Raw genomic sequence first — 25,558 nt, forward strand, 5'->3', positions numbered from 1 at the left:
TGCTGGGATTAAAGGCGAGTGCCACCACCGCCCAGCTCTTCTTCTTCTCCTCCTTCTTCCTTCTTCTTCAAATTTTTCCCTTTTTTTCTTTTTTCTATATTTATTTATTATGTATACAGCATTCTGCCTGCATGTATGCCTGCAGGCCAGAGAGGGCATCAGATCCCATTACAGATGGTTGTGAGGTACCATGTGGTTGCTGGGAATTGAACTCAGGACCTCTGGAAGAGCAGTCAGTGCTCTTAACCACTGAGCCATCTCTGCAGCAGCTTTCAATAACTCCATGCTCCTTACTTAAAGGTCATCCAGTTCAACTGAATCCCTGCTTCCCAGCCTCGGTCCTCACCCTTCTACCCAGAACCCAACTGTACAGAGCCAAAGCCTCTCCCTGAAATTCCAGTCCTAAGGACTCCAAGAACTGTAAGATCTGACCCATATTGGAATTTCTCTCCCTTGTGTGTGTGTGTGTGTGTGTATGTGTTCATGTGCACCTTACAGAGATCTCTCTGCCTCTGTCGCTGCCTACTGAATGCTGGGACTTACGTGTGCAATACAATGCCCAGCCTGGTTTTCACCACTATCAAGGACTCTGGGTATGTATCCCTTCTGGTGCCTTCTGCCCTTTACACACAAGCTCTTCCAGTGACACGGGGAAGCCATGAGCCCAACCCAATGAAAACATTATAAATGGAAGTGTGTTTAACATAACTAGCTCACACCGGGAGTGATAGGGCACCCCTTTAATCCCAGCACTCGGGAGGCAGAGGCAGGAGGATCTCTGAGTTCAAGTCCAGCCTGGTCTACAGAGTGAGTTCCAGGACAGCCAGGGCTACACAGAGAAATCCTGTCTCGAAAAAACAAACAAACAAACAAACAAAACCCCCCCAAAACGAAAAAAACATAACTAGCTCATGCGACACCCGAGCTCAGCAACACAGTTTGTTCTGGACCCAGCAGTTCCACCCTCAAGACCTCATTTGTTAAGAATGTCAACTACTCTGTATCTAGAAAGAGTTGTATGGTGGCCCAGTCCTGGATCGTCTGAGGGAGTGTCCCTATTCAGTCCTGGCTAATCTGAAACTCGTGATGTAGATCAGACTGGCCTCAAACTTGTGGCCCTTTTGCCTCAGCCTACCCATTCTTGGGATTACATGTGGGAGCCACCACACCTAGCTTCAAAGTAGGATTTTGGTTTTTTAGGGTTTTTTTTCCCCAGACAGGGTTTCTCTATGTAACAGAGTGCTGGGTAGACCCACTTTGTAGACAAGGTTGGCCTTGAACTCACAGAGATCCACTCTCTGCGTATGGAGTGCTGGGATTAAAGGCACATGATACCCACCACACCTGGCCAAAGTAGGATTTCTATAGCATACAAAGCATGTACATTAGCATCACGACCCCCTCCCACACACCCTTCCTTGTGGCCTTCTAGGCAAATGAGCCATGCCTTCACCCCTATTTTTACACTGTGTAAAAGTCCTTGATGGATGTTGTGGTGCACAACTTTTTTTTTCCTGCCCTCGGAAGATAGAGGTGGGAGACTTCTGTGAGTTCAAGGTTTACCTAGTCTACACAGCAAGCTCCAGGACAGCTAGGGCTACTAAGTGAGACTCTGTCTTTTAAAAAACAAAAGTTCTTAGTTGAACCATTCTAAGCCTGGGGCCACTGATACATACCTTTCCACACCTACACAAGCACACTTGCCAGAGTACAGGGTATACACCCTTCCTCAGCATGTTTGCACTAACACTATGTTATGCATGTGCCCGTGTACCCAAGCGCACCAATGTACACGGCTGCCATGTCTCTACTCTCTCATATAACCCGCATGCCCATGCACATAACATCTGTGCCCACATCGGTCTTAGTACACACACACAGTCACGCACATGGAGTCATGCTTACACATGTGTATCAGTGCTTCCATCATACGTGTAGAGAAAGATCACACACACTAGGCCTGCTTGGCCGCACAGTGTGGAAGGCTAAGGAGGCAGGCAGTGCAGCAGGAACAGGCCTTCCTGAAGACTGAGCTGCTGTGTGGATGCCTACAAAGCCAGGGGTCTGGGTCATGTACGACAAGAGGAGCCACACTAGGAATGACAAGGAAGCCTTTACTTAACATTGCAACAGCTTCCCCTCGGGCTCCCCGTAAAAGCTGATGGATGAGCCTGCATCTCACTCCAAGGAGCCCAGAGGGAAGGCTCTAGCAATGGGAAGCTCAGAGGGAAGCATCCTGAACACCGCATTAGAGGAAGGAAGTCTCCCAGCAGTCTCTCTGGGAGGGCTCAGATGGAGGTAACGGGAGAACAGAAGCTCCTATGCAAAAACAGTCCCAAGGCTGGTCCCAAGTGTCCTCTGGCCACACAGTCTGTACATTCTTACTTAGTGGTGGCTCTATGAGCCGGTGGCCAGGCCTGAAGCCCACCCCTTAAGGACTAGCCCACCTGGCCCCATCTTCTGCGGGTGAGGACAAGCTGCAGCAGTTGGAGGCTGGGAAGCACCATCCGGGGGTAGCTGGGGTGGTAGACTTTATCTAGGGAAGGACCTGTGGCTGGGCTGAGAACCACAGTCTGCGGGTAGCTGGGGTGGTAGACTTTATCCAGGGAAGGACCTGTGGCTGGGCTGGGAACCACAGTCTGGGGTAGCTGGGGTGGTAGACTTTGTCCAGGGAAGGACTAGTGGCTGGGCTAGAGGCATCAGGCACTCAGCATCTTTCCTTTCTTTCTTCCTGGACAGTCTTGGCACGCACAGCCCAGTTGTCTCATTTTCCCGAGGTACCTGGTGTCCAACTGGGACCGGGGTCGTGGGAGGCCTTCAAGCAGCTTCTGCTGACTGCCTGAATCTAAGGCCCGAGGGAGCCAGGTAGAGCAGCCACCAGGAGTCGGCAGTTACTGAAAAGCTTCCTCAACCCTGTTCTTCATAGGGCACCAGTAGGTGTCTGGGTAGAGAAGGCAGTGCACAGACTGAAACCTATCAGGAGGAGGAGTCAGATCAGGTCTGCCGGGGAGGAGACTGACACCAGAGCCCTCTAGGGTGCCCACTCACCGTGTAGGGTCCTGCTGTATGCTGAAACTGCCAGCTACATTCACCACGTTATGTGGGTTCTCAGGACCCCCATAGCTCAAGGTAACCTGGGAGGAGAATCAAGGAGGGTGAGGGTCGGCTCTTCCTCCTGGGCCCTCCACCTGCTAGAGGAAATTCCACTCACCCCTCAGGCTTAGGGGGGCAGGACAGTGGCCCTTCATAAGAAACCCCATGAGGCTTGCCATGGACAGACAGGGTCCTGAAGGTTCTCTGCCCAGGGTCCACCCCCAAGCAACAAGGAAATTCTGAAGCTAGCCCTCTCCTGAGCCCTGAACAACTGGAGACCCCTTGGGAGCTAGGCTGCATCCTTGTAGGAGTGGAGTACCAGGTTGGAGCATCTTCTACCTGCTGCAAAATAGCACCAGACGGTAGCCTCTGCAGGTTTTCCAGGTGCGAGTGGAACAGGGGGCTATGGAGCAGACGGGCGCCCAGAAGTCCTTCCACAATGTATCCCACAGTGCAGTCATCAGGCAGCCGAACCCGCTCTGCTGTGCTCATGAAACTGCCGAGGCTGGAGGGGAGGCTAGTCAGCACCTCTTACAGCCCTTCCCACCCTCTTCCCACCCGCAAACCAGGCAGCTGGCTTCCCAGCCTCCTACTTACCTGGCCCATGGGCTCATTTTGAGGGCAAGGCCCCTGCTCAGGCAGAACCCAGCCCCACCAGTAGCAAACCAGAATTTCACTGTGTTTGACTAGAAAAAGGAAAAGCTGTCAGGGCTGACCAGGATAGGGCTCCTCATCCTCAGCCCTCCAACTGAATCTTGTTACCCTTATCCTAGGCACCATATAGGAGTCTTCAGAAGGCACAAGGGGTTTCCTGACATGTCACCTGTGGCCTCTAAGGCCTTCTCTATCACTGCGCCTGACTGGCCAGTTCCATGGAAGCCAGGGTACTTGGCCCATGCCTGCCTTAGGGTTTTCTCACTCTTCAGCGCTCTTTGGGTCAGCCCCAGGGAGGAGGATGTTAGCCCAGCACTCACGGTGCCACCGCCCTGGACCCTCTCTGTGGCTTCGATGGGGTGGTCCAGGCTAGGTCGCCCTAGGTAGATGTCCTGGTTGGAAGAGAAGGTGGAAAGCAGGTGCAGCAGGCTTTTGGGGTTCACGTAGTTGTCATCATCCACGTGGCAGAACCATCTGAAGGTGGAGGGAGAGGCCTATGCACTGAGGCCCTCCCAGTTTGGGTGGGAGCCTCCACATCGTTCAGTCCTGGTTCTCTGACGGGTGAGGTTACTTACTTTCGTCCGGATTCTAGGAACTTATCATATTCCACTGACATTTTGCAGCACAGTGCTTGGCGGGTGCGCACAGCAGAGCAGTTGGTGTTGATCATGCGGCCGCCTGCACGGGACATACGTGAAGGTTGACTTCTAGCTTGCCTCCTCAGGTTTAGGCCTGTCTAGCCACTGAGCAGAGCCCTCATTCTGAAGCAGATGACAGTTACTTAGAACAGCACAGGCTTGGAACAGGACAAGACTTGGCAGGAGATTGCTGCTGAGCCTTCCTCGGGAAATCTGGGTGACATTAGCGGTGCGTGGCACCCTGTCGGGAACTGGGGGCAGGGTAGGGATCTGGTGACTATAAGGATGGATGGGTGTCCTGGCTCTGCCCTCCACTAGCTGTGTGACAGTAGGCAAGTGCCGGAAGCCGGAATGAATGGCCCTGGTAGCTACAACTCAGGCCAGGGGAGCATCTCACCTGCTAGCAGCTGGAGCTCAGGGTCGTCTCCATCGGTGAAAATGAACGTCTGTGGGAGAAAACGCCGTGAGTGGGTCTGGGAGTCGGTGCAGAGCCCCGGGGGCAGGGAGGCCAGCCTGGAATCCAGGACCCTGTGCGGCGGGGGACGGGACGCGCACCTGCCGTGCGGCTCGTGAGATCCAGGTACGCAGCAGCAGCCGCAGGCGCGGGCCGTGGTTCTTCCGAGTGGTCTTGACTGCAATGAAGACGTCGTCGGGTTGCAGGCGGGAGACCTCGAGGGTCAGGCTCCGGGTCGGGACCCGACCGGGGTCCGGTGCGGGCGCGCGAGGCAGCGGCAGCGGTAGCGGTAGCGGCAGCGGCAGTAGCAGCAACACAGCCAGGACCGCGGCCAGCGCGAGGCAGGCCCGGCACAACACCCGCCGCGCACGGCTCATGCGATCGCCCCGGCCCGGGCGCTGGGCGCCCGCCTGCGACCGCGGCGGCCCCTTTAAGAGTGACAGCACCCCGCCCCAAGCCCTGACCCGGAACTGACGGACGCGCCGCCCCGGAAGCGAACGTCGCCGCGGCCCCGGGGGTGGAAGATGCCGCTGCCGGTTCAGGTGTTTAACTTGCAGGTAGGGCTTGGTGGCTGTGCTCGCCGCGTGGCCGTTCGGTCCGGAGCGGGCCTGGTGGGCGGGGCCGGCGGCAGGCGGGGCGGGGCGGGGCCCGCGGCTCTGGCCTGGGCGCGCGAGCGTCGCCTGCCTCGCGGGCCGCCCTGGGCCCCGGCCCCCGCCCCGCCCCCGCCTCGCGCGCCAACGCTTTCCGTGCGGTGCCGGCCTCGCAGAGAGGCGCGTCAGGCCAACATGCGGGGCAGCCCGGCGCCCAGCTCGGCCTCGTCGTCGGCCTCCGATCTGAGCCGCAGCCCTGCGCACAGCAGGTCCGACTTGCGGCCCGGCACGGCGGGCGACTACAGCCTGAGCGCCAGCCTGTCGGCCTGCACGCTGCTCTCCGAGGTACGGCTGCGTGCCCGCCCGGGAGCGGCTCTCCGGACGGCGCTTGAGGCCCTGGGCCCTCGAGTCCGAGATGCGCCGACCCCTTCCGCGGCGTGGCCAGTCTGCTCCGGCTCTTTGGATTGATGAAGATAGGGTGACAATCTGTTTGGATCTCTGTGGCCTGGAAGGAGCTGGATCGGGGTGGCGGCCCGGAACGCTTGAGGGTTCCCGCAGTCAGTTCCAAGAGTTGTGCGCAGGACCTGGGTGGGAGAGCTGAGGAGGGCGCTTGGCTGCCAGCACCTGTGGGGGCCCAGTGCAGTTCTGCCTTGGAAAATCGAGGGCAGAAGCGACCGTGGGGGTCAGGGACATCTTCTGCTGTCCCTGGTGCCCTGTGTCAAGCTGCTCTTCGTGTATTGCAGGGGGCCGTGGAACCCATGCAGATTGATGTCGATCCGCAGGAAGATCCGCAGAACGCACCTGATGTCAACTATGTGGTGGAGAATCCCACCCTGGTATGAATCCCACGTGGCGGGGGACTACTGGTGACTTGGATCTGTTGAGGGGTCCAAGTCAGACTCCCGCTATGGTGTATATCCTAGGACGGCTGATGCTTTTTAGCAGCTGCTTTAGTCACATCCCTCTAAGCCAAGAAACTGGGTTTTCATTTGCCCACCTGTGTTGTGTTCTCAGTTAGTGCTAAGACCCTGCACCTGCGTCTCCATAGGGCACAGCCCCACTGGGTCAGTGTGAAGCAAAGCTGTATTTGCCGCTGACACTTACCCTTTTCTTACCCCAGCATCCATCACTTGTTAGAGTATGCTCATGTTTCCATTTCCTGGGGCAGAGCTTGAACCTGATGACCCTTAATCCACCCCGTGGTCTCTTCCCAGCCTCTGGGACAGCAGTCAAGACTGTGGCCTCAAGCCTCCCTCGGGAAGGTTTAGTATCCTGGCTCAGGTTGTCAGGTCCTTGCTTACCCAGCTGACCCGCTTATCTCCTCCCCACAAGGATCTGGAGCAGTATGCGGCCAGCTACAGTGGCCTGATGCGAATTGAGCGACTACAGTTTATTGCTGACCGTTGCCCTCCACTGCGGGTAGAGGCCTTGAAAATGGCTCTATCCTTCGTGCAGAGGACCTTCAATGTGGACATGTATGAAGAGATACACCGGAAGCTCTCCGAGGCTACCAGGTTAAGCCTTAGGGAGCAGGGGAGGGTGAGCAGAGCTGGGCTGGCCATGGCTTTTCCGTGCCTTTCACCCGTGATGTGCCTGCAGTAGGTGAGAGCCAGAACATGCTTCCTCCTTGGGGTGGAGAGCTGGTAGCTGGCCATTTTCTCTCCGTTGGCTTCCTTTGCCTCTGTGCAGACAGTTGAGCTTCCTAATCCTTGAGAATCTGGTATTGCTGACCTTCTTTACCAAAAACAAAAAAAGGCCTAGCTGTACTGGGTCAAAACCACCTATTCTCCTTTGACCTTCCCTGTCTAGCTGTGGTCTCTTAGATCAGCAATTCTCTATGACCCTGGTACAGACTGGGTCCTTGCAGTGGGGCAGGGAGAGGCAAAGGTTTCTTGAGAACCAGCCTGTCTGATGGCTAGCTCACCCTTCAGGGAGCTGCAGAATGCACCTGATGCCATCCCTGAGAGTGGAGTGGAGCCCCCACCCCTGGACACAGCCTGGGTGGAGGCCACTCGGAAGAAGGCTCTGTTGAAACTGGAGAAGCTGGACACGGACTTGAAGAACTATAAGGGCAATTCTATCAAAGAGAGCATCAGGTGCTGGGCTGCTCTGGGCAGGGGAGGTGGGCAACCGGGCCCTGATGGCCCTTCGACCAGCATTCACTCACTGCCAGGCCTACAGGCGCGGCCACGATGACCTGGGTGATCACTACCTGGACTGTGGGGACCTCAGCAATGCCCTCAAATGTTACTCACGAGCCCGAGACTACTGCACCAGTGCTAAGCATGTCATCAACATGTGCCTCAACGTCATCAAGGTGGCCTGGGTGACAGGTGGGTAGGCATGGAGGGCCCAGAAGGGACAACCCAATCTTATCTGGCCTTACCTACTTATCTGCCAGGTCAGTGTCTACTTGCAAAATTGGTCTCATGTGTTAAGCTATGTCAGCAAGGCCGAGTCTACTCCAGAGATTGCTGAGGTAAGGTCCACCTCACAGATACCCCAGCTAGCCCCTTTACTCCTTCCTCGCCTCCTTTGAGTTTGCACTCAGGGTAAGGTGGGGACAGGGAACAGAGCTCCTTGAATAAGGAGCGCAGGGTGGGGGGCTCACATCTGCTGCCTTCTCCTGCAGCAGCGGGGAGAGCGGGACAGCCAGACGCAAGCCATCCTCACCAAGCTCAAGTGTGCTGCAGGTGAGGCTTCCAGCCACCACTCCCACTTCTTCTCCCTGTGTGGCACTTGCTCAAGTTCATAGAGAAGCTAGTGGGGTCTGGGGAAGTAGGTGAGCTGGTTTCCCTGAGCCTGGGTGTGTGAGTGTGTGTATACATTTTGAGGATTCCCTGCAGGCCTAACTTGGAATGTTTTCAGTTAGATTTCTGTCCGTAAACTGGGGCATACTGGGGTAGGAGCCCAGGGGCAACCCACTGATGGCCATGGTGTCCTGGGGCTCCCACACCTTCTCCAGACTCCTAGCTTCACCAGTTTCCTCCCTGCCTGTAGGCTTGGCTGAGCTGGCCGCACGGAAGTATAAGCAAGCTGCCAAGTGCTTCCTTCTGGCTTCCTTTGATCACTGTGACTTCCCAGAGGTGAGGAGGGGCAGGTACTGTTCAGGTTGTCCAAGTCCATAAGGGGAAGTGAACACGCGATCGTGGATTGATTGGGCTTTAACCTCTCGTCAATGAGGGTCTAAGCATCGTCTTTATGGGTGGTGGGAAGGGTAGGGCAGGCCCCAACTTTGGGCTTCCTCCTTGGTCTGTGTGCCCGTCAATGGCCCAGGACCCCAGGTTTCAGGACCCACCTCCCCTTCTGCCTCCCAGCTGCTGTCCCCCAGCAATGTGGCTGTCTATGGTGGCCTGTGTGCCTTAGCCACCTTTGACCGGCAGGAGCTGCAACGAAATGTCATCTCCAGCAGGTAAGTTGGGTAGTGGGCTCCCACCTTCTCTTGTCCAGCCAGGCCCTTCCGTCCCTTCTTAGTTGAGCACTGTGGTATCCTCAGCTCCTTCAAGCTGTTCCTGGAGCTGGAGCCACAGGTCAGAGACATCATCTTCAAATTCTATGAATCCAAGTATGCCTCATGCTTGAAGATGCTGGATGAGATGAAGGTAAGGCACAAGGATAAGGCACACTGGAACTGAGCTAGGTGTGCACACCTTGGGGGTCCCTGACCAGCTCTCCTCTGCAGGACAACCTGCTCTTGGACATGTACCTGGCCCCTCATGTCAGGACACTGTACACCCAGATTCGTAACCGGGCTCTTATCCAAGTAAGCGTGGGTGTTGGGACAAGGGGGCTTGGATGGTTAGGGCTGTGTGGAATGCAGACCTGAGGAGCAGTGGACAGCTTGTGGCTTCTGTCCTGTAGTACTTCAGCCCCTATGTGTCAGCTGATATGCACAAGATGGCTGCAGCCTTCAACACAACAGTTGCAGCTCTGGAGGATGAGCTGACACAGCTCATTCTGGAGGGCCTTATTAATGCCCGCATCGACTCACACAGCAAGGTGGGTCCACGGGGTTGGGACTGCCGAGTGTGTGGTGTGGAGGCCCCTTGGGCTGTTCTGAGCCTCCTCCTCTTGTCCAGATACTGTATGCTCGAGATGTGGATCAGCGTAGCACCACCTTTGAGAAGTCCCTGCTGATGGGCAAGGAATTCCAACGACGTGCCAAAGCCATGATTCTGAGAGCAGCTGTGCTCCGCAACCAGATCCATGTCAAGGTGAAGAGCCTGGGGTGCGAGGGAATGGGCGGCACTCACACAGCCTCCACTGAACCCTCCCTGTCCACTGCAGTCTCCTCCTAGAGAAGGGAGCCAAGGGGAGCTGACTCCAGCCAACAGCCAGTCACGCATGAGTACCAACATGTGAAAGGCATTCCCGTGACCATCAGACCATAGTCTGCACACCTACTCTGCCTGTGGAAGCAGCACCTGGGCCTCCTGCCTGCTTTCCTCAAGATGAGACCCCAGACTGTGTGTGGTTCATTAGAGCAGTCTGGCCACTGGGGTGCCTGTTCGTTGGCCTTCCACGCTGAGGTACCCTCTGCAGTGGTAGGCAGCCTGCCCATATGGCCACTTGGGCCTGACTCTAGGTTTCTGCCCCAGTGAAACAGACCATGTGCAATTCCCAGGTAAGGGTACCTCAGACCCTTCCTGTCCATGTAGTTCCGACTGCAGCAGTGTCGTAGTCCATTAAAGTACAGGTTGATCATTGCCCCAAGGCTCCTTTCCTTTCTGCTTGTGTTCCCTGGATACTCTGACCACTCATAGAGCCAGCAGAACAGCCTAGGAGCAACAGCCATAGGCATCACTAGAGATCTCTGCAAATGCTTCTCTGAAATGGTTTATTGTTCAGTGCTGGAAACACAAGTGTGGGAATGGGGCAAGTCCAACCAAGCTGCCCTTGGTGCAACATTGCCAGACCCCACCTGCAGACATCAACAGGTTCTTCTGTGTCAAAGAGGAGATTCCCTGAGTAAAGGCATTTCCTTAAGTGTCCAGGCTTCAGTGGCTGTCCTGGGGTGGGGATGGCTCTTTCAGGCTAGGGCACTACCCACGACTTCAGAGAAACCACTTGGTGTCACAGGCCTCACCTGCTGGGCTTCCTGCAGTCCAGGCTGGGTCCCTTTCCAGGCCAAAGACTTCTCTAATTTGGTCTTAAAAAGCAATCCATGACCTGACAGAGAGGGCGAGAGGAGAATGGGGGTCAGGAAGCCAAGGCTTCCACTGATGGTGGTGGGTGAAAGGGTTGGTTACAGTGGGCATCTGCTCACCTGGGCAATCTGCTGTCTCTCTGAAAGCTCGCTTCTTGCAGCAGCCACGACACAGATTAAACACACACCTATTGCCCTGTGTATAGCAAAGCTAATGAGCTGAGGTAAGTAGTACCAGACTCCAGCAGCACAGGGAACACCACACCCACCAGGACTGCCCTGCCCACAGGACAACACAAGGGCCAGCTCACCTTTGGATTTCCACACTGGTCACACTTGGCATATTTGGCTGGGAAAAAAAATAGGGCAGGTTGAATGAAATGAATGAGGAGGGCAGAACGAGCAGCTGCCCCCACCTCTACAAAGATTGATTATATATACAGTGTTCTGTCTGCATGTGTGTCTGAATACCAGAAGAGGGCACCACATCTCATTAGTCATGGATGCTGGGAATTGAACTCAGGACCTCTGGAAGAGCAACCAGCAGAAGCACTCTCAATCTCTACACCTCTACAAAGCTTGCTGTGGCCACTCAGGCCAGGAAACAGAGTAAGGACAGAGGATGTAGCTAGTTATGACAAGAGATGGCTGGCAGCAGACCGAGTGGCCTCACTGGAAAGCAGGTGGGCTGCCCACTCGACCCTTAGCATCCAGAGCCCTAGGTCTGTTACTCTCTCTCACTGAAAAATGGGGCTTCCAAGTACAGTGGCTTAAGCCTCTGGTCCTAGTAGTCCAGACTACTGCTGAGTCTGAAGTCAGAGCAAACTACACAGTGAGATCCGAGGCAGCCTGGATTACAGACTGAGACCTATGTCAGGAAACAAAAGAGGGGCAAAATGAGAACTCATGTCCTAATGCCCACTCCCTGGGGTACAGAACTGCTGCAGGAGAAAATGCTATAGCGTTTCCTTCATAAGCAGTCTGTGCAGGACTGTGATATGGTCCTTCCTGCTGTCTCAGCCTTGCAAAGCTCAGATTAAACTCCCAGGGAGCTGCCACCAAACTTCTGAACCTCTAGGAAGTAGCTGAATGTGTGAGCCCAGATTGCCAAAATGGCTAGGACATAGAGGACAATATCCTGGACTGAGACCTCAAGCTGCACACCCAGAAACCATACTGAAAAGTCCTGAGTGTCTATGAGAGACTAGTACCTCCAACCCCATCAATCTGGGTCAGAATCCTGACCCACCAACCACTATCCAAATACATAGCATCCTAGCATGTTTCCCAGAAGCTGCCAGTTACTGCTTGAAGACTGAGCCCCATGCAAGGGTAAGGTGCATCCAGGTCTCAGCAGGCCGAAGACAGCCCTAATGACTCAAAGTCTTTGTCATACAGGCAAACTGTGGTCACTTGAACAGCACCTGGCTGAGAGGCTTGTACAATGGCCTTGTCTGATACACTAAGAGGTTTATAGCCATACACTATAGATGAGATTCAAAGACCCTTCCCAGGTTCTTAGTGTCATAAAGTCTGGTCTGGGCACAGGATGGCTGGGAGAATTGTCCCCAGGCATGTCTCCAGAGACAGTACACTTGACAGGCCTGGGCTCCTATCCCTAGTAAACATGAAGAGAATGAAGAGGTTTCTAGGCAGCTGCCCAATAAACCTGGCTTCAACAGGAATAGCACTCACGTTTCAGGGAAGGGTCAAAGGTTTTGTGAGGGTTCCTCAGTTGTTTCTTCAGCTTATTCTTGGACAAGCCCTCCATGCTGCCTTCTTCTTCCTCCAGAGCCCGCTTGCTTCGACCACCACTATTCTCCTTGCTCCCTTCCCTAGGTCTGAAGGGGAAGGACAGTGAGCAGCACCACAGACCCACTCACCAGTGCTAAATGGGCAGCTCTCAGGAGAGCTCCAGAGCAGAGAGATGCCAGGCCTGCATGGGTCTCCCACTCATCCCAGGCAAACAGGGCTTGTCCAAGAACATAGGACATAGGTACAGTTCACACAATACAACGGCTAACAGAAACTAAACCTTCCTGGAATGACATGTAAGGTTCAGGGGCCCAGGGTCTTCGACTGACATCACAGATGATAGCCTGCCCACTTTAGAGATTCCAGCCCCAGGGTCTACCTGTTAACCCTAAGGACAAAGCCACATAGGACTACCGACCTCGAGTGAGTACCCTAGACACACAGACTCTCTCCTTTTCCTTCCTTCCCCCAGAACAGGGACTTGCCTTAGCAACTAGAGCAGTGGCAAAGGGCACCTGTGCATATACTCCCACTGTTGGCTGGCTCGGCTCACCCTGGCCGGATGTACGGCTGGCAGATCCAATGGAAAGCAGGTAAGTTGTCAGCTGGCCTCACTCCTTCTTGCTGCCTGGACATGTCCTCCTGTAAAAGCCCAAGGCCTGTCAAAGACCTAAACTGCTGGCCCACTACAGAACTTGCTGGGTTCCCATGCACCAGCCCTGCACCTGCCTGACACCGAAGCTTTAGCGCCTGGCTCACAGCAGCCACGCCCTCCAGGGTCTTCACTTTGGCCAGCTCTTCTCGAAGTTGCTGATGTACCTGTAGCCTGAGGCAGATGCCTGTCACTCCCAGTCACCACCTGGGCCAAGTCCTAGGCACAAGGCTAATTATCTCTTCCCACCGAGGCTCCTGCCCTTACTGCCAAGCCACCAGCCCTTCAGCAGACTTGGTGGCCACGTTGTTTTGGGAAGACCACAGAACACTCCAGGCAGGGTTCTGACATTGCCTAGAGAGACCCACTCTCAACCCCTGCCCAAAGAGCAACTCACGTGTGGTGCCACAGTTTGAAGAGGTGGGCCCGGACATACGACAGTGGACAAGGGTGCTGCCGCACAATGTCCAGGTACTCCTCGGCCAGCTCCCACACAGCAGGACTCCGGCCCTCAAAGAGGGCAGGGTTGTGCAGGTTCCCCTCTGGGAAGAAGGCAAGGCAAAGCTTGGGACCCACTCCTGGCCTCTCAGGTCACTGGCTAGCTATAGGGTCAGCAAGTCTGAAAAATGGTCCGAGAGCTTGGTTTGGGCTCCTTGGAAAGACATGACAGTGAACACTATCTTAAGCAGACCTACAAGGACAGACCAAGGCTGAGGCAAGGAACAAGGCTCACCTGCACTCATGACTCCCTGCACGCCGGTGTCCTGGATGCACCGCTCCACATCCTGCAGGCATCGGATGTTCCCATTGGCAAACACAGGGATTCCCACAGCCTTCCTGTGGGGGGAAGAGAAGCCTGACCCTATACCATGCCAGGGCAGTGCTAAGCCAGGAGGGGCAGAAACCAGCCACCAAGTTCTATCTTGTTGAGACACCTTGGCTTCTATGGCATTATTGCCTTCCCTCCCAGATAGTTATAGGCATCAGGTAATGCTGAACACCCACCCCAAGGTGTGGAACTAGGCTTATGCTGCTTCCACAAAGTCACCCGACCCACAGTATCTGCTCACCGAACAGCCTTGATGTGTTCCCAGGAGGCTGTTCCTGCCATGGGCCCCTTCTGCTCCTTGGTGCGCCCATGCACAGTCAGCAGCTAGGACAGACCAACACTTGGTTCAACCCTGCTCTACGCAAAGGTCTCACACCAATTACAAGGGACCTGCTCAGGTTTCTCAGCTTTCCATGCTGGGAGGAACCAAGGCCATCTGGCATGGTTCTGTCCCTGGTCCCAGGGTCTTGAGAGCCCTGCCCCTTTGGAAGAGCCCCAGGCTGCAATCAGAAAACATAAGTCAAGAGGCAGAACCCTGAGTACAGGAAAAATCTGAAAACTCAGGATGCAGGGTGCTGAGTAAGGGTGGCTCCTGCTGTTTCCAGAAACCACATGTCTCAGAGTATACTTGGCCAGGCTCAACATGCAGGATGGAAGAGGACCAGGTCTGAGACCCCCATGGCTTATGCCCAGGCTTCCAGAGAGGCTGGATACTGAGCTCACCTAAAGGCAGCCCTGGCTGATGTCTACAGAGCCCTGAGATGTGGCAGTGAACCCACTGTTACTCTCCACGCAGACAACACCCTGGAGCTGGAATGCAGTTTTTAGAGGTCTGAGGCCAGGGTACCAGGTCTTAAAGAAGTGGGGCTAGGAGGAGCCCACTGCCTGCTGGCTGCAGCCCCCACTCAAGAGCTGCAGAAGCAAGAGCCACCTCCTGGTGTTGGAAGATTGTCATGGAGAGCTAGACCATACTCAAACGTGAGGCCAGGCTGCCTGCTAGACCCCAACAACCGCCCTGGGAGCCATGGCCTCACCTGACAGCCAGCCTTCTCCAGCATCTGGGCGTACCTCACTGTCTTGTCAATTTCTGGGAAGACACGAATTTTGCACGTGACAGGAACAGAGAGTCGCTCATGAGCCAACAGAACTGAGAAAAAAAGACAGCCTCTGAGGGAACCAGTGTCACTCCAAGGTGGCCAAACCCCAATATGTCCCCATGGGGCACTGGGAGCTAACAGGAGTAAGGACACTATCCTAGCACTTCATGTCTGATCCTAAGGGGATAGTTGGTATACACCAGGGGACTCTATAGTCACCTCCTTCCAGCAAGGAAAGTACTGTGGCCAAGAGCCCCCAGGGGGATCACCGGTGTCCTCGAGCCCCAACCAAGCAGCTGTGCTATGAGCCCTGTCAGACTGTCTCTGGGGCGACTCACTCACTGACACAGTGGTATACAGCCAACTCACTCATTCTTTGAAGAAGGTCCCACTCCTCCTGCAGAAAAGCACCATAGTGACCTGCAGAGGATGAGAGTGGCCCCCATTGCACCCACACTGCTATCAACCCCCTACTAGGCCAGCTCCTCAGAACACAGGGGACTCCACAGCTAGGCCGCGTGTATGAGCACCAGCTTCTACATGGCCTCCCCAAGGTCAGCAGAGGCTCTGGGGAGAGCAGAGGAAAAGGGAAGCCAACCAGCTTCTTAGCCCTGACTCTGGAGCTCTGCCTGCTGTCAAAACTCCAAAGTGGGCCACACAGCCTAAGATCATAATGGGTACTTGGGGACCCAGTGGCCTGAGTTGTGGGATCACAGAGCCAGGGACCCACACCAGCTGGACACATTTATCAGAAGGATACCTATGTGGCCAGCAGAGTCTGGTCCCCAGTCAAACACCTGAGGACTCGCCAGGATGTTCAGAAAAAGGGCTGCTTGCTGGCTACAGGTGCCACCACAGTCAGAGGCAGGGATTAACTTTCCCTATGTGCACCAATACCCAGGCTCCACCGGAACAGGCCTGGACCCCTTATTTGGAGGCCTAGTGGGCCTAGCATTGGCCTGGACAGGTGTCAACACAGGACTGGAGCAATGACCTCACCTCTCTTGGCTATCATCTGTGGGCAGCCCAAGTTCAGGTCAATGGCGTCACAGTAATCTTGTGCTAGGAGAGCCGCCTGGACAAACACCTCTGGGTCATTGGCACAGAACTGAAGAAAACACGAATGCCACCCTCGGTCAGCCCAGGCCTAGGACTCTCCCTGCCTAGGCCACCCAGCCCTGTAAGGAATCCCATGGTGACTCAATGAGCTATGGTCTTTCCACCGACATTGACAATATGATAACCACTAGGAATATGAGCTGTATATGACATGTAACAGAAGCCACTGGCACAGACTTGTAAAGAACTATTGGTTCTCGACAGGAGGGTACTGAGACAGAGACGAAGGATCAAGGTGACACTGGTGCTACACTCCTCACGTCCACCAAGCTGCCCCTTCACCGGGACTTTGGCTAGTTCCCAGTTCTGGGGATACCCACTCAGCAGCAAATGTCATGCAGGACTTCAGGGACCCCAACCCTTCTCCTGGGTTATATGTATATGACAGGGACAGCTTGGGAATGCTGTCCTTATATACAGGGTTTGGAGCTCAGGTGCTACCCAGTCCCTCTGCTCACCTGCACAATGAGAGGCCTGTCCTCGGGGCACACATCACAGTACAAGTTCTCTTTGCGGTAGTTAGCATCTCTAACGAAGACCTGGGCATGTAGCATAGGGGTGTAGCATAGCTGGGCTCCATGGCGGCGGCTCAGAAGTCTCCAAGCTAGCTCACTCTGGTCCACCATGGGTGCCACCACATGTCGGGCACCCCCCAGGGTGCGGCTCCAAAACTCAAAACCCTGCAGTTTGGGCATCCTCTCCACACTAAGGGCAGAAGAGGAACAGTGCTCATTTCAGCCATGGTATACCATCATACCCCGGGAGGGTACAAAGTTCAACTCAAGGGGCTGACCGCTCCGCTCTCCCAAGCACACGGTGAAAACAGGAGCGGTATCCGTAGGCACAGGGTCGAGCTGCCCTCCCTCCACCTTTCTGGCAGTGACCCTGACATACCACTCACCCTCTCTGGACCTTCTCCCCTCATTTACTACTGGATTAAACGCCAGCCTGGTGCAGCGGGTGTGGAGGATGAACAGGTCTGTGGAACCTGCTCAGCTGAGACCACCCAGCTGCACGAGACCTGATGCCGCCTCGGATCTTGGGTTGGGAGAGCAGTGAGCACGTCAGCCTCGACGGCTCCTTTCCTGGTCCGGCCCAGAGACCCCTGCGCTGCCCCTACCTAACCCCTGGGCTGGCTGGGGCCCGAGACCGCACCGGACAACGTCCACGGGGCTTGAACTAGGACTACTTCCCGCACCGTCGGAGCTGGTCGGGGCTCGATGAAGGCCTGTGGCTGCGGGCACACTCCAAAGAAAGGGGCACACAAGGCCCCGTAGCCTCTGCCTGACCCGCGGCGCCGCCAGCAGGACCCGCACGAAGGCGGCGATAGCCGCCAGGCTCTGTGGCTCAGACTCAGCGCACCGCCGCCGGAAGTGCCGGAGCCGGAAGCGCACTGCCAGGCGCTCCGCACGATCTGCGGTGCAGCAAAAAATAAAGTCCTCGGAAACTGCAGCTCAGCGCTGAAGGGACCGGCCTTGTGGAAACGGGAGTTGAGCAAGTACAGACTGCGCATGCCTGGGGCCACGCTGTCCCTTCCAGACAATTGGCACTCGGAGGCCTTTCCTCCCACCTCTATCCCTCAACCCACCTCCGCAATCCAGGAGCAGCCCTTGGTTCTGCAGACACAAGACGTAAATTTAGTACACCACCACAATAGAAAACGAGATAAAGATTTATTACTTCAGATCCTGGATAGGAAAGGCTACAACAGGCCAGGCCTTTGTCGAGTAATGAGTCGCTTGCTAGAGGGAAGGAACACGCATAAAGAAATATGTGGCCCGGCAGTGGTGGCACATGCCTTTAATCCCAGCACTTGGGAAACAGAGGACTGGCCCCAGATTTCTTTTTTTTTTTTTTTTTTTTTAACTTTTTTTTTTTTTTAAAGATTTATTTATTATATGTAAGTTCACTATAGCTATCTTCAGACACTCCAGAAGAGGNNGCCAGATCTCGTTACGGATGGTTGTGAGCCACCATGTGGTTGCTGGGATTTGAACTCTGGACCTTCGGAAGAGCAGTCGGGTGCTCTTACCCACTGAGCCATCTCTCCAGCCCTGGCCCCAGATTTCTGATTTCGAGGCCAGCCCGGTCTACAGAGTGAGTTCCAGGACAGCCAGGACTATACAGAGAAACCCTCCCCAGCTCTCCCCAGCTCTCCCCAGCTCTCCCCAGCTCTCCCCAGCTCTCCCCAGCTCTCCCCAGCTCTCCCCAGCTCTCAAAAACAAAAATAAAAAAGCGTTCTTTCCTAAGTTCTTTTTGTCAGGGTATTTTAAACAGGAAACCATACTATGGCCGTAAACTATTATTGTTTTAATAGTAGTGCTGTATTTCACAGAGATAGATCTACCAGACTCTGCCTCCCAACACAGAATTCAAGGCCTGAACCGCCATGTCTGAGTTGTTTGACTGCTCTTTAATCCTTCTACACTGCTTCCACGCACCTCGAGTTTTCAGAATCCAGAGTTTGTATCGTGCAACTCACATGCTTTCAGCCTTTCCCTCTGTGGTCAGACTTCCAACTCCACAAACCACTGAGTCCTGCTCTCCAGCCTTGGTACAATTGCTGATACATACTTTATAATGATATATGTATAACAGTATAATGATATAATGTAATATATATGCATTACTCAAGCCATTTATGATACTTTAATTTTCTGCCTTGTAAGGAAATGACAGGAAGCTGGGTGGTGACACCACACCTTTGATCCCAGCACTCAGGAGGCAGAGGCAGGAGCAGCTCTGTGAGTTGGAGGCCAGCCTGATTTAGATCAGAGCTAATTCAGGATAGCCAGGGCTACACAAAGAAACCTTATCTCGAAAAATAAAATAAAAAATAAATAAGAGGGGCAGGAGAGATGGCTCTGAGATTAAGAGAGTACTAGCTGCTCTCCCAGCGAGCGGTCCTGAGGTCAGTTCCCAACACCCACAAGGCAGCTTTTTGTCTGTAACTATAGTCTTATGGTTTCCAATGCCCTCTTCTTTTTTGGGGGGAGGAGGGAGGGGGTGGTTTTGAGACAGTCTCCCAATGCCCTCTTCTTGTGTGCAGACATACATACCGATAAAACACCATATACAAGCCAGACATGGTGGCACATGCCTTTAATCCCAGCACTTGGGAGGCAGAGGCAGGCAGATCTCTGAGTTCGAGGCCAGCCTGGTCTACAGAGTGAGTTCCAGGACAGCCAGGGCTATACAGAGAAACCCTGTATCGAAAAACCAAAAACCAACCAAACAAACAAACAAAAAAACCCCACCATATATATATAATTATTTTTAAAAAAAATGAAAGAAGAAACTGCACACCCACAGGCGGACATGACCCACGGCCGGACATGACATGATGGTGCATACCTTGAATCCCTGCCCTCCAGATCCCTGGCAGGCGGATCTCTGAGTTCACGGACGACGGCCTGGTTTACAGAGTGAGTTCCAGGACAGTCTGGGGTACACAGAGAAACCCTGTCTCAAAAAAGCCAAAAAAACAAAACAAAAACAAAAACAAAAACAAAAAAACCAAAAGTATGCCCCTTACACTTACCCACTTACAGTGTTATGGTCTGATACCCCAGGGCAGCTGTAGCCAGTCTGTCCCATGTCTGCCAGCTATTTCATATTGTTGCTGTAACATGCCTCTCAGTCATTGACACAGAGAAGTGACTTGGCGTAGACTGAGAACATGCTGACCACATACCCTGCTTTGTTCTGAATGGTCTGTATGTGGTTTGCTAATCTTAAGGCCGGGCGTGGTGGCGCACGCCTTTAATCCCATCACTTGGGAGGCAGAGGCAGGCGGATTTCTGAGTTCGAGGCCAGCCTGGTCTACAAAGTGAGTTCCAGGACAGCCAGGGCTATACAGAGAAACCCTGTCTCAAAAAAACAAAAAAAAAAAAAAAAAAAAAGAATTCCACAAAGCTTTGTGTAAGACCCATCAAATCAAAGGTCAATAGGAATTGCTACGACTAAAATATCTTGAGTAAGAACTTCCTGCACCTGTGTGTGAACTCACTGTGGTTTCTTTTTCCTTATAAGATGACAGAAAAATATGCCCATTGTCATTGTTCAGATAATTCTGAGCTATGTCCTTGCTCTGACCAGTTTCCGGGTGTGCGTTCAATAAATTATTCTTGTTTAACTGAAGTCAGTGTTCACATGGTTTGTGCGGTGATTCTTGAACCCCAAGGATAGCAGTTCTGGCACTCTTGATCTTGTCTATAGATCTGAACTTCTACCTGGTACAATTGCCCCTTGAGCAAAAATTTCTTCTTCTTCTTCTTCTTCTTCTTCTTCTTCTTCTTCTTCTTCTTCTTCTTCTTCTTCTTCTTCCTCTTCCTCTTCCTCTCCTTCTTCTTCTTCTTTGTTTCTTTTTTGAGACAGGACAGGGTTTCTCTGTGTAGCCCTGGCTGTCCTGGAACTCACTCTGTAGACCAGGCTGGCTCAAACTCAGAAATCCACCTGCCTCTGCCTTCCAAGTGCTGGGATTAAAAGCGTGGGCCACCACTGCCCGGACAAAAATATCTCTGTCTTTATAGATCTCAGTTTCCCTTGTTTATAAATCTCTGAAACCAAAAAACTAAGAGGAAGGAAAGAAAGAAAACAAAAGCAAACAAAGAAAGAAAAGACAAGGAGGCAACAGCTGGACTTAGTGACACACATTTGTAGTTCCAGCCAGCCTGGAACTCTCCATCCTCCTGAGTGTTGAGACTGCAAACATGTCACCACACTTCAGCTCTGGCTGGTTTTCTTTGTGTTCTTAATGTTTGAGTTTGCTGAACTTCTTTCATCCATAATTTTTTTTTCAGAAATATTTCAGCCATTCCTTTTTTTATTTTCCTTAACGGGGTCTCTAACCCAGGTTGGCCTTGAACTAGGTTTCTAGCTGAGGATCTGAGAATGAGCTTGAATTCCTATTCCTTGGGTCTCCCCACCTGCCAAGTACTTCATTTATGCTGTGCTGGAAATCAAACCCAAGGCTTGAATGTATTGGCCAATCGCTCTACCAGCTCAGTCACATCCCCAGACCTTTCTTACTTTTTCCCCTTACTCTTCTTTTGTCTATGCAACAGCCTAAGTTTCCATTGTCGACAGTCTTGCCTGGATCCAGTGCTGCTTTGTTTTCTGAGATCCCCTTGGCTGAGCAAGGGCGTTCTCTGCTCTTAGGTTGGTCTGCCCCCTAGTGGAGCCTTCCAGCACTGTTTGTTAGCTGAGGCAGCACAGGCCACCCCAGCGTCAATAACTGTCGACCGGGAAGGGGCAGCCTGTGATTTCCACTCATCTCTCTTGGCAGGGACTCAGTGTCTTACTGTAAGGCTGGGTAAAGACGCTGAGGCTGGGTTCCTCTTCTTGCCTCCCCAGAGCTGAACTTCCAACATCCAGAGGGCACTTAGTGAGAAAGGATCCTGGCAGATGTTTGAAGGCAGAGCTGGGTGGTGAGCCTTTGATAGTCTGTGCCCTGGAGGAGGGGCTTGTCCTTAGCTGCACCCATCTAGAGTGGAGCTTGCATCACGTGGGCAGAGAGGAGGAATGGGCCAAGGCAAGTGCCCCAACTCACTCCCTCCCTGGCAGGATTTGGTAGATTTTCCTGAACGCTGTTTCCCTTTTGGCTGAGAGTCCTCAGAACAAGTTCCAGGACTTTCAATGACTTTCTGGAGACTTCTCACCAGAAAAGGCTGCTTTGCTGGGGACAGCCCTCTGAACCCCTCTGGCCACCGGCGTGTGGGGCCCTTTTAGTTCAGTATGACTCACACAGATGCCCAGATGTTTTTAGGGTCTGCCAAGGTGTGCCCTTTGTTCCCTTCTTCAGTTTTCCTTTTTGAAACAGGGTCTCACTATGTATCCTTAGCTGGCCTGGAATTTGGTAAACCAGACTGGGCTCAGACTCATATAGATCAGCCTGCTTCTGCCTCCTAGGAGCTAGGATGAAAGTGCTTGGGCGGTGTGTGCTGCTGTGCCTAGAAACAAGATCTCAACAGCAACAGCAGCTCTAAGAACTACCCCTTATGTCTCCCTCTCTCACCCATCCTTCCTAATACACAAACATGGCGTTATCATTGAGTTTTCAAACAGGGTCTCACATGGCTGACTTGGAACTTACTCTGTAGCCCAGACTAGCCTCAAACTCATGGTGGTCTTCTTGTTTCAGGCCCCCAAGGATTAAAGGTGCGCTCCACCAGCCTGAGCTTACCCGTCTTTCCCATTTGTTGACCTGAAGTTCATGTCTCCTTTCCGTACTCATGGCTCTCTTTTGGACACACGCAGTCCATTTGTTCTGTCAGTCACATAGAGTAGATATGTAGGCCATCTCCAACATTTTCAACTTTACATTGTTTTACAATGAATGTGTGTGTTTGTATGCACATGTGTATATGTGTGTGTGTGCATGTGTATGTATGTGCATGTGTGTGTACATGTGTATGTGTGTGCATGTACATATATATGTGTGTGCATGCATATGTGTATATGTGTGTGGTATATGCATCTGTGTATGTGTGTATGCAGGTATATGTGCATGTGTGTATGTGTGTATATGTGTGTGCATGTGTATAAATGTGCATATCTTTGTGTATGTGTGTTCATGTATGTGCGTGTGTGTATGTGTGTGTGTGTATGCATGTAAGTGTACTTAGGACACTTTCCAAGAAGTGCAAACACAGAGGTGATTTTTCTGTGTGCTGCCAAATCTCCCCCTTGAGACCCTTTGTTCTACGCCTCCCAGTCAGGTTGCTTATGCCAGCTTCCCTGTAAGCTCCACAGCACTCTGTGGTTATGTTTGCAACTGTGTCAACCTGACAGATAAGGAGCCATCCTCCTGGTTGTGATTATCATTTTTTATTTCCCTTATAATGAGAGGTTGAACATCGTTTTATATGGTTTGAGGTCTAATTGACTATTATTTTATTTATAAATCCCTTCTTAAACAGCTTCATGGAGGCATAATTAATATTTTAAAAATATATACAAAGTGGCAATTACATGTTTATAGATACCAGTATATACAAGTGAAACTGTTACAGTCAGATAATGAAAGTGTTTATCGCTACTCCCGGTTTCCCTGTGCCCTTCCCCAACTCTCTTCATCCATGACATGTTTGTTGCTTTATATGTGAACTTCTGTAGGGCTTTATTCGCATGGAACTGTGTCGAGTTTTTGGTTTGGGCCTGAGGTGCACAGCTCATTCTTTCCATGGCTGAGCAGTGTACTTTTATGGAACGTTCTAAAGTGTGTTTCTCCATTCACCTGTTTATGAATCTGGAGTGGTCTCTCCAACAGTTGCTGTGAATGTTCTTGTCAAATCTTCATGTGGACAGAGGGTAATTTATTTATTTTTGGTTTTTCGAGACAAGGTTTCTCTGTGTAGCCCTGGCTGTCCTGGAATTCACTCTGTAGACCAGACTGGCCTCAAACTCAGAAACCCACCTGCCTCTGCTTCCCAAGTGCTGGGATTAAAGGTGTGTGCCACCACTGCTCAGCAGAGGGTAATTTATGTACCTAGGAGCAGAATGGCAGATCATATATGCTTTTAAATGGATTTCATGTAGCCCAGGCTGGCCTCAAATTCTTTATGTAGCCAAAGATAACCTTGAATTCCTGATCCCTCCCACCCTTCTACCCAAATGAGTGCTAGGGTTACAGATATGTGCCACTATATCTGAATTCTTGTGTCATCTCCTCCTCCTCCTCAGTGGTGTGTGTGTGTGTGTATAAAAGGATTTATTTGACTTATTCCTCCCAATAACAGTCCATTATGAAAGGTCGTCAGGGCAGGTTTCAGAGATCTGGAGTCAGGAACTGAAGCAGAGGCCACAGAGGAGCACAGCTTGCTGCCAATGTGCAGCCCTGAGCCATGCCCACACATCATCTGTCTGGGACTTCTTTGGTGACTGCTGTGGACTCTGCATTACAAACATAAATACCCAGTCCCTGAGGCCATCTCACCCATCCAGTGAAGCATGTGAGTCATTGCCTCTCTGCACTTCTGATCTATATAGTCTACCGAAACTGTCTCTGTCAGAAAAGAAAAGAAAAGAAAAGAAAAGAAAAGAAAAGAAAAGAAAAGGGGAGGGGAGGGGAGGGGAGGAGAGGAGAGGAGAGGAGAGGAGAGGAGAGGAGAGGAGAGGAGAAAGGATTTAGGGGGCCAGAGACATGGTTTAGCAGTTAAGAGCACTGACTGCTCTTCTAGATGTTCTGAGTTCAGTTCCCAGCAACCACATGGTGGCTCACCACCATCTGTAATAGGATCTGATGCCTTTTTCTGGTGTGTCTGAAGACAGCTATGGTGTACTTATATAAATTATATAAATACATACATACATACATACATACGTGATTTATTGTATGTGAATGAGTATTTGCCTAGACATATGGTGGCCTGTGGAGGTTGGAAGATGGTGGGGGATTCCCTGGAACTGGAGTTATGAGCTGCCATGTGGGTTCTGGGAAACAAACTCAGGTTCCGGAAGAACAGTCAGTGCTCTTAACTCCTGAGCTCTCTCTCCAGCCCCCAAAACTGTCTTAAACGTTCCTCTGTGTACACTCGGAATTGTATGACAGGGTCTCCTCTATGTACCGGGAGATGATCCTCCTGCCTCACCTCCCAAGTGGTGGGGATCAGGCCACCATACCCAGCTCTTATGTCAATCACTAAACCTGCGCTGGGGAACTAAGAGAAGAAAATACTGTATTTATCCATGCTTTTTGCTTTTCCACTTTCTTCCTGATATTTTAAGGCTCTCTTTTGTTGGAAAGGCTCTTTCTTTCTTTGCCACCTAGATTGCCCTTGAGCTTCTGATCCTCCTGCCTCAGCTTTTTGTTTTTCAAGACAGAGTTTCTTGGCTGTCCTGGAATTCACTCTGTAGACCAGGCTGGCCTTGAACTCAGAAATCTGCCTGCCTCTACCTCCCGAGTGCTGGGATTAAAGGCGTGTGCCACCACGTCCGGCCTACTATTGAGGTTTTGAGATAGGGTTTCTGTTTAACAGAACTGGCTGTTCTGGAACTCACTCTATAGACCAGACTGTACTGAATTCACAGAGATCCACCCACCCGCTTCTGCCTCACAAGTGCTGGGATTGGAGGTGTGCACCACCACTGCCTGGCCAGTGCTTTGTTTCTGTGTTGAGATTTCCCGTATTCACTGGTTTATTAGATATATTCTTTATTGCTCACTGCGTGTGGCGTCAACTGCTTTATTCTTTGTTGGGGTTACAGGTGCATGCCAATGACCCAGTTTACATCCTTTCCTTTCTCCTCTCTTTCCCCTCCCTCCCCACTCCCTCCCCCTCCCTTCCTCCGTGTTTTCTGATCGTGGAGATGAAACCTAGGGCCTCTTGAACAGTAGATGAGCATTCTACCCTGAGCTACATTCAAGCCCACTGACTGCCTCCAGTTTCTTCTCAAAGATCATTAACCGATGCTTATTTTTGTCTTCCCCGTTCAAGATTTTTTTCTGGTTCTTGGTGAATAAATGATATTAAGATGATGAAACCTTGCAGGCAGCTGGGATGCAACTAGTAGCCATCTTGCCTCAGACTC

The 25,558-nt window shown here is 52.4% G+C and overlaps 3 protein-coding genes across 11 annotated transcripts; 1 reads left to right on the top strand and 2 right to left on the bottom strand.

Moving 5' to 3' along the window:
* Window positions 1-2,100: 2,100 nt before the first annotated feature.
* On the bottom strand, window positions 2,101-5,428 carry Rfng (RFNG O-fucosylpeptide 3-beta-N-acetylglucosaminyltransferase). 2 transcript variants are annotated; one of them, XM_021176670.2, is made up of 8 exons: window positions 4,941-5,428; window positions 4,783-4,831; window positions 4,323-4,425; window positions 4,068-4,221; window positions 3,691-3,779; window positions 3,433-3,598; window positions 3,049-3,134; window positions 2,101-2,941 (listed from the first exon to the last, which is right to left on the bottom strand). In XM_021176670.2, the coding sequence occupies exons 1-8, from the start codon at window positions 5,214-5,216 to the stop codon at window positions 2,908-2,910; spliced, it is 957 nt and encodes a 318-aa protein (XP_021032329.1). In that variant the 5' UTR covers window positions 5,217-5,428; the 3' UTR covers window positions 2,101-2,907. The 2 variants fall into 2 exon arrangements, with proteins under 2 accessions (XP_021032329.1, XP_021032328.1); XM_021176669.2 differs by having other exon boundaries at window positions 2,101-2,973; window positions 4,941-5,426.
* Gps1 (G protein pathway suppressor 1) lies at window positions 5,326-10,138 on the top strand. Of its 5 annotated transcripts, none has more exons than XM_021175505.2 (14): window positions 5,326-5,396; window positions 6,173-6,265; window positions 6,762-6,943; window positions 7,361-7,525; window positions 7,611-7,746; window positions 7,831-7,908; window positions 8,062-8,122; window positions 8,430-8,515; window positions 8,747-8,841; window positions 8,926-9,031; window positions 9,112-9,192; window positions 9,291-9,428; window positions 9,509-9,643; window positions 9,717-10,138. In XM_021175505.2, exons 1-14 carry the CDS (start codon window positions 5,364-5,366, stop codon window positions 9,789-9,791), a joined length of 1,464 nt encoding a protein of 487 aa, XP_021031164.1. In that variant the 5' UTR covers window positions 5,326-5,363; the 3' UTR covers window positions 9,792-10,138. The 5 variants fall into 5 exon arrangements, with proteins under 5 accessions (XP_021031164.1, XP_021031165.1, XP_021031163.1 ...); XM_021175506.2 differs by having other exon boundaries at window positions 8,065-8,122; XM_021175502.2 differs by lacking the exon at window positions 5,326-5,396 and adding an exon at window positions 5,554-5,774.
* Window positions 10,139-10,249: 111 nt separating this feature from the next.
* Dus1l (dihydrouridine synthase 1 like) lies at window positions 10,250-17,395 on the bottom strand. 4 transcript variants are annotated; one of them, XM_021175509.2, is made up of 15 exons: window positions 17,226-17,395; window positions 16,486-16,732; window positions 15,908-16,016; window positions 15,278-15,328; window positions 14,846-14,958; window positions 14,053-14,135; window positions 13,716-13,819; window positions 13,380-13,524; window positions 13,060-13,156; window positions 12,884-12,972; window positions 12,271-12,416; window positions 10,887-10,924; window positions 10,696-10,771; window positions 10,516-10,598; window positions 10,250-10,438 (listed from the first exon to the last, which is right to left on the bottom strand). In XM_021175509.2, the coding sequence occupies exons 2-15, from the start codon at window positions 16,720-16,722 to the stop codon at window positions 10,427-10,429; spliced, it is 1,383 nt and encodes a 460-aa protein (XP_021031168.1). In that variant the 5' UTR covers window positions 16,723-16,732; window positions 17,226-17,395; the 3' UTR covers window positions 10,250-10,426. The 4 variants fall into 4 exon arrangements, with proteins under 4 accessions (XP_021031168.1, XP_021031166.1, XP_021031167.1 ...); XM_021175507.2 differs by having other exon boundaries at window positions 10,250-10,598; XM_021175508.2 differs by having other exon boundaries at window positions 10,250-10,598; window positions 16,929-17,395.
* Window positions 17,396-25,558: the final 8,163 nt, after the last annotated feature.

Source organism: Mus caroli, chromosome 11, assembly GCF_900094665.2.
Source record: "Mus caroli chromosome 11, CAROLI_EIJ_v1.1, whole genome shotgun sequence".
Lineage (NCBI taxonomy): Eukaryota > Metazoa > Chordata > Mammalia > Rodentia > Muridae > Mus > Mus caroli.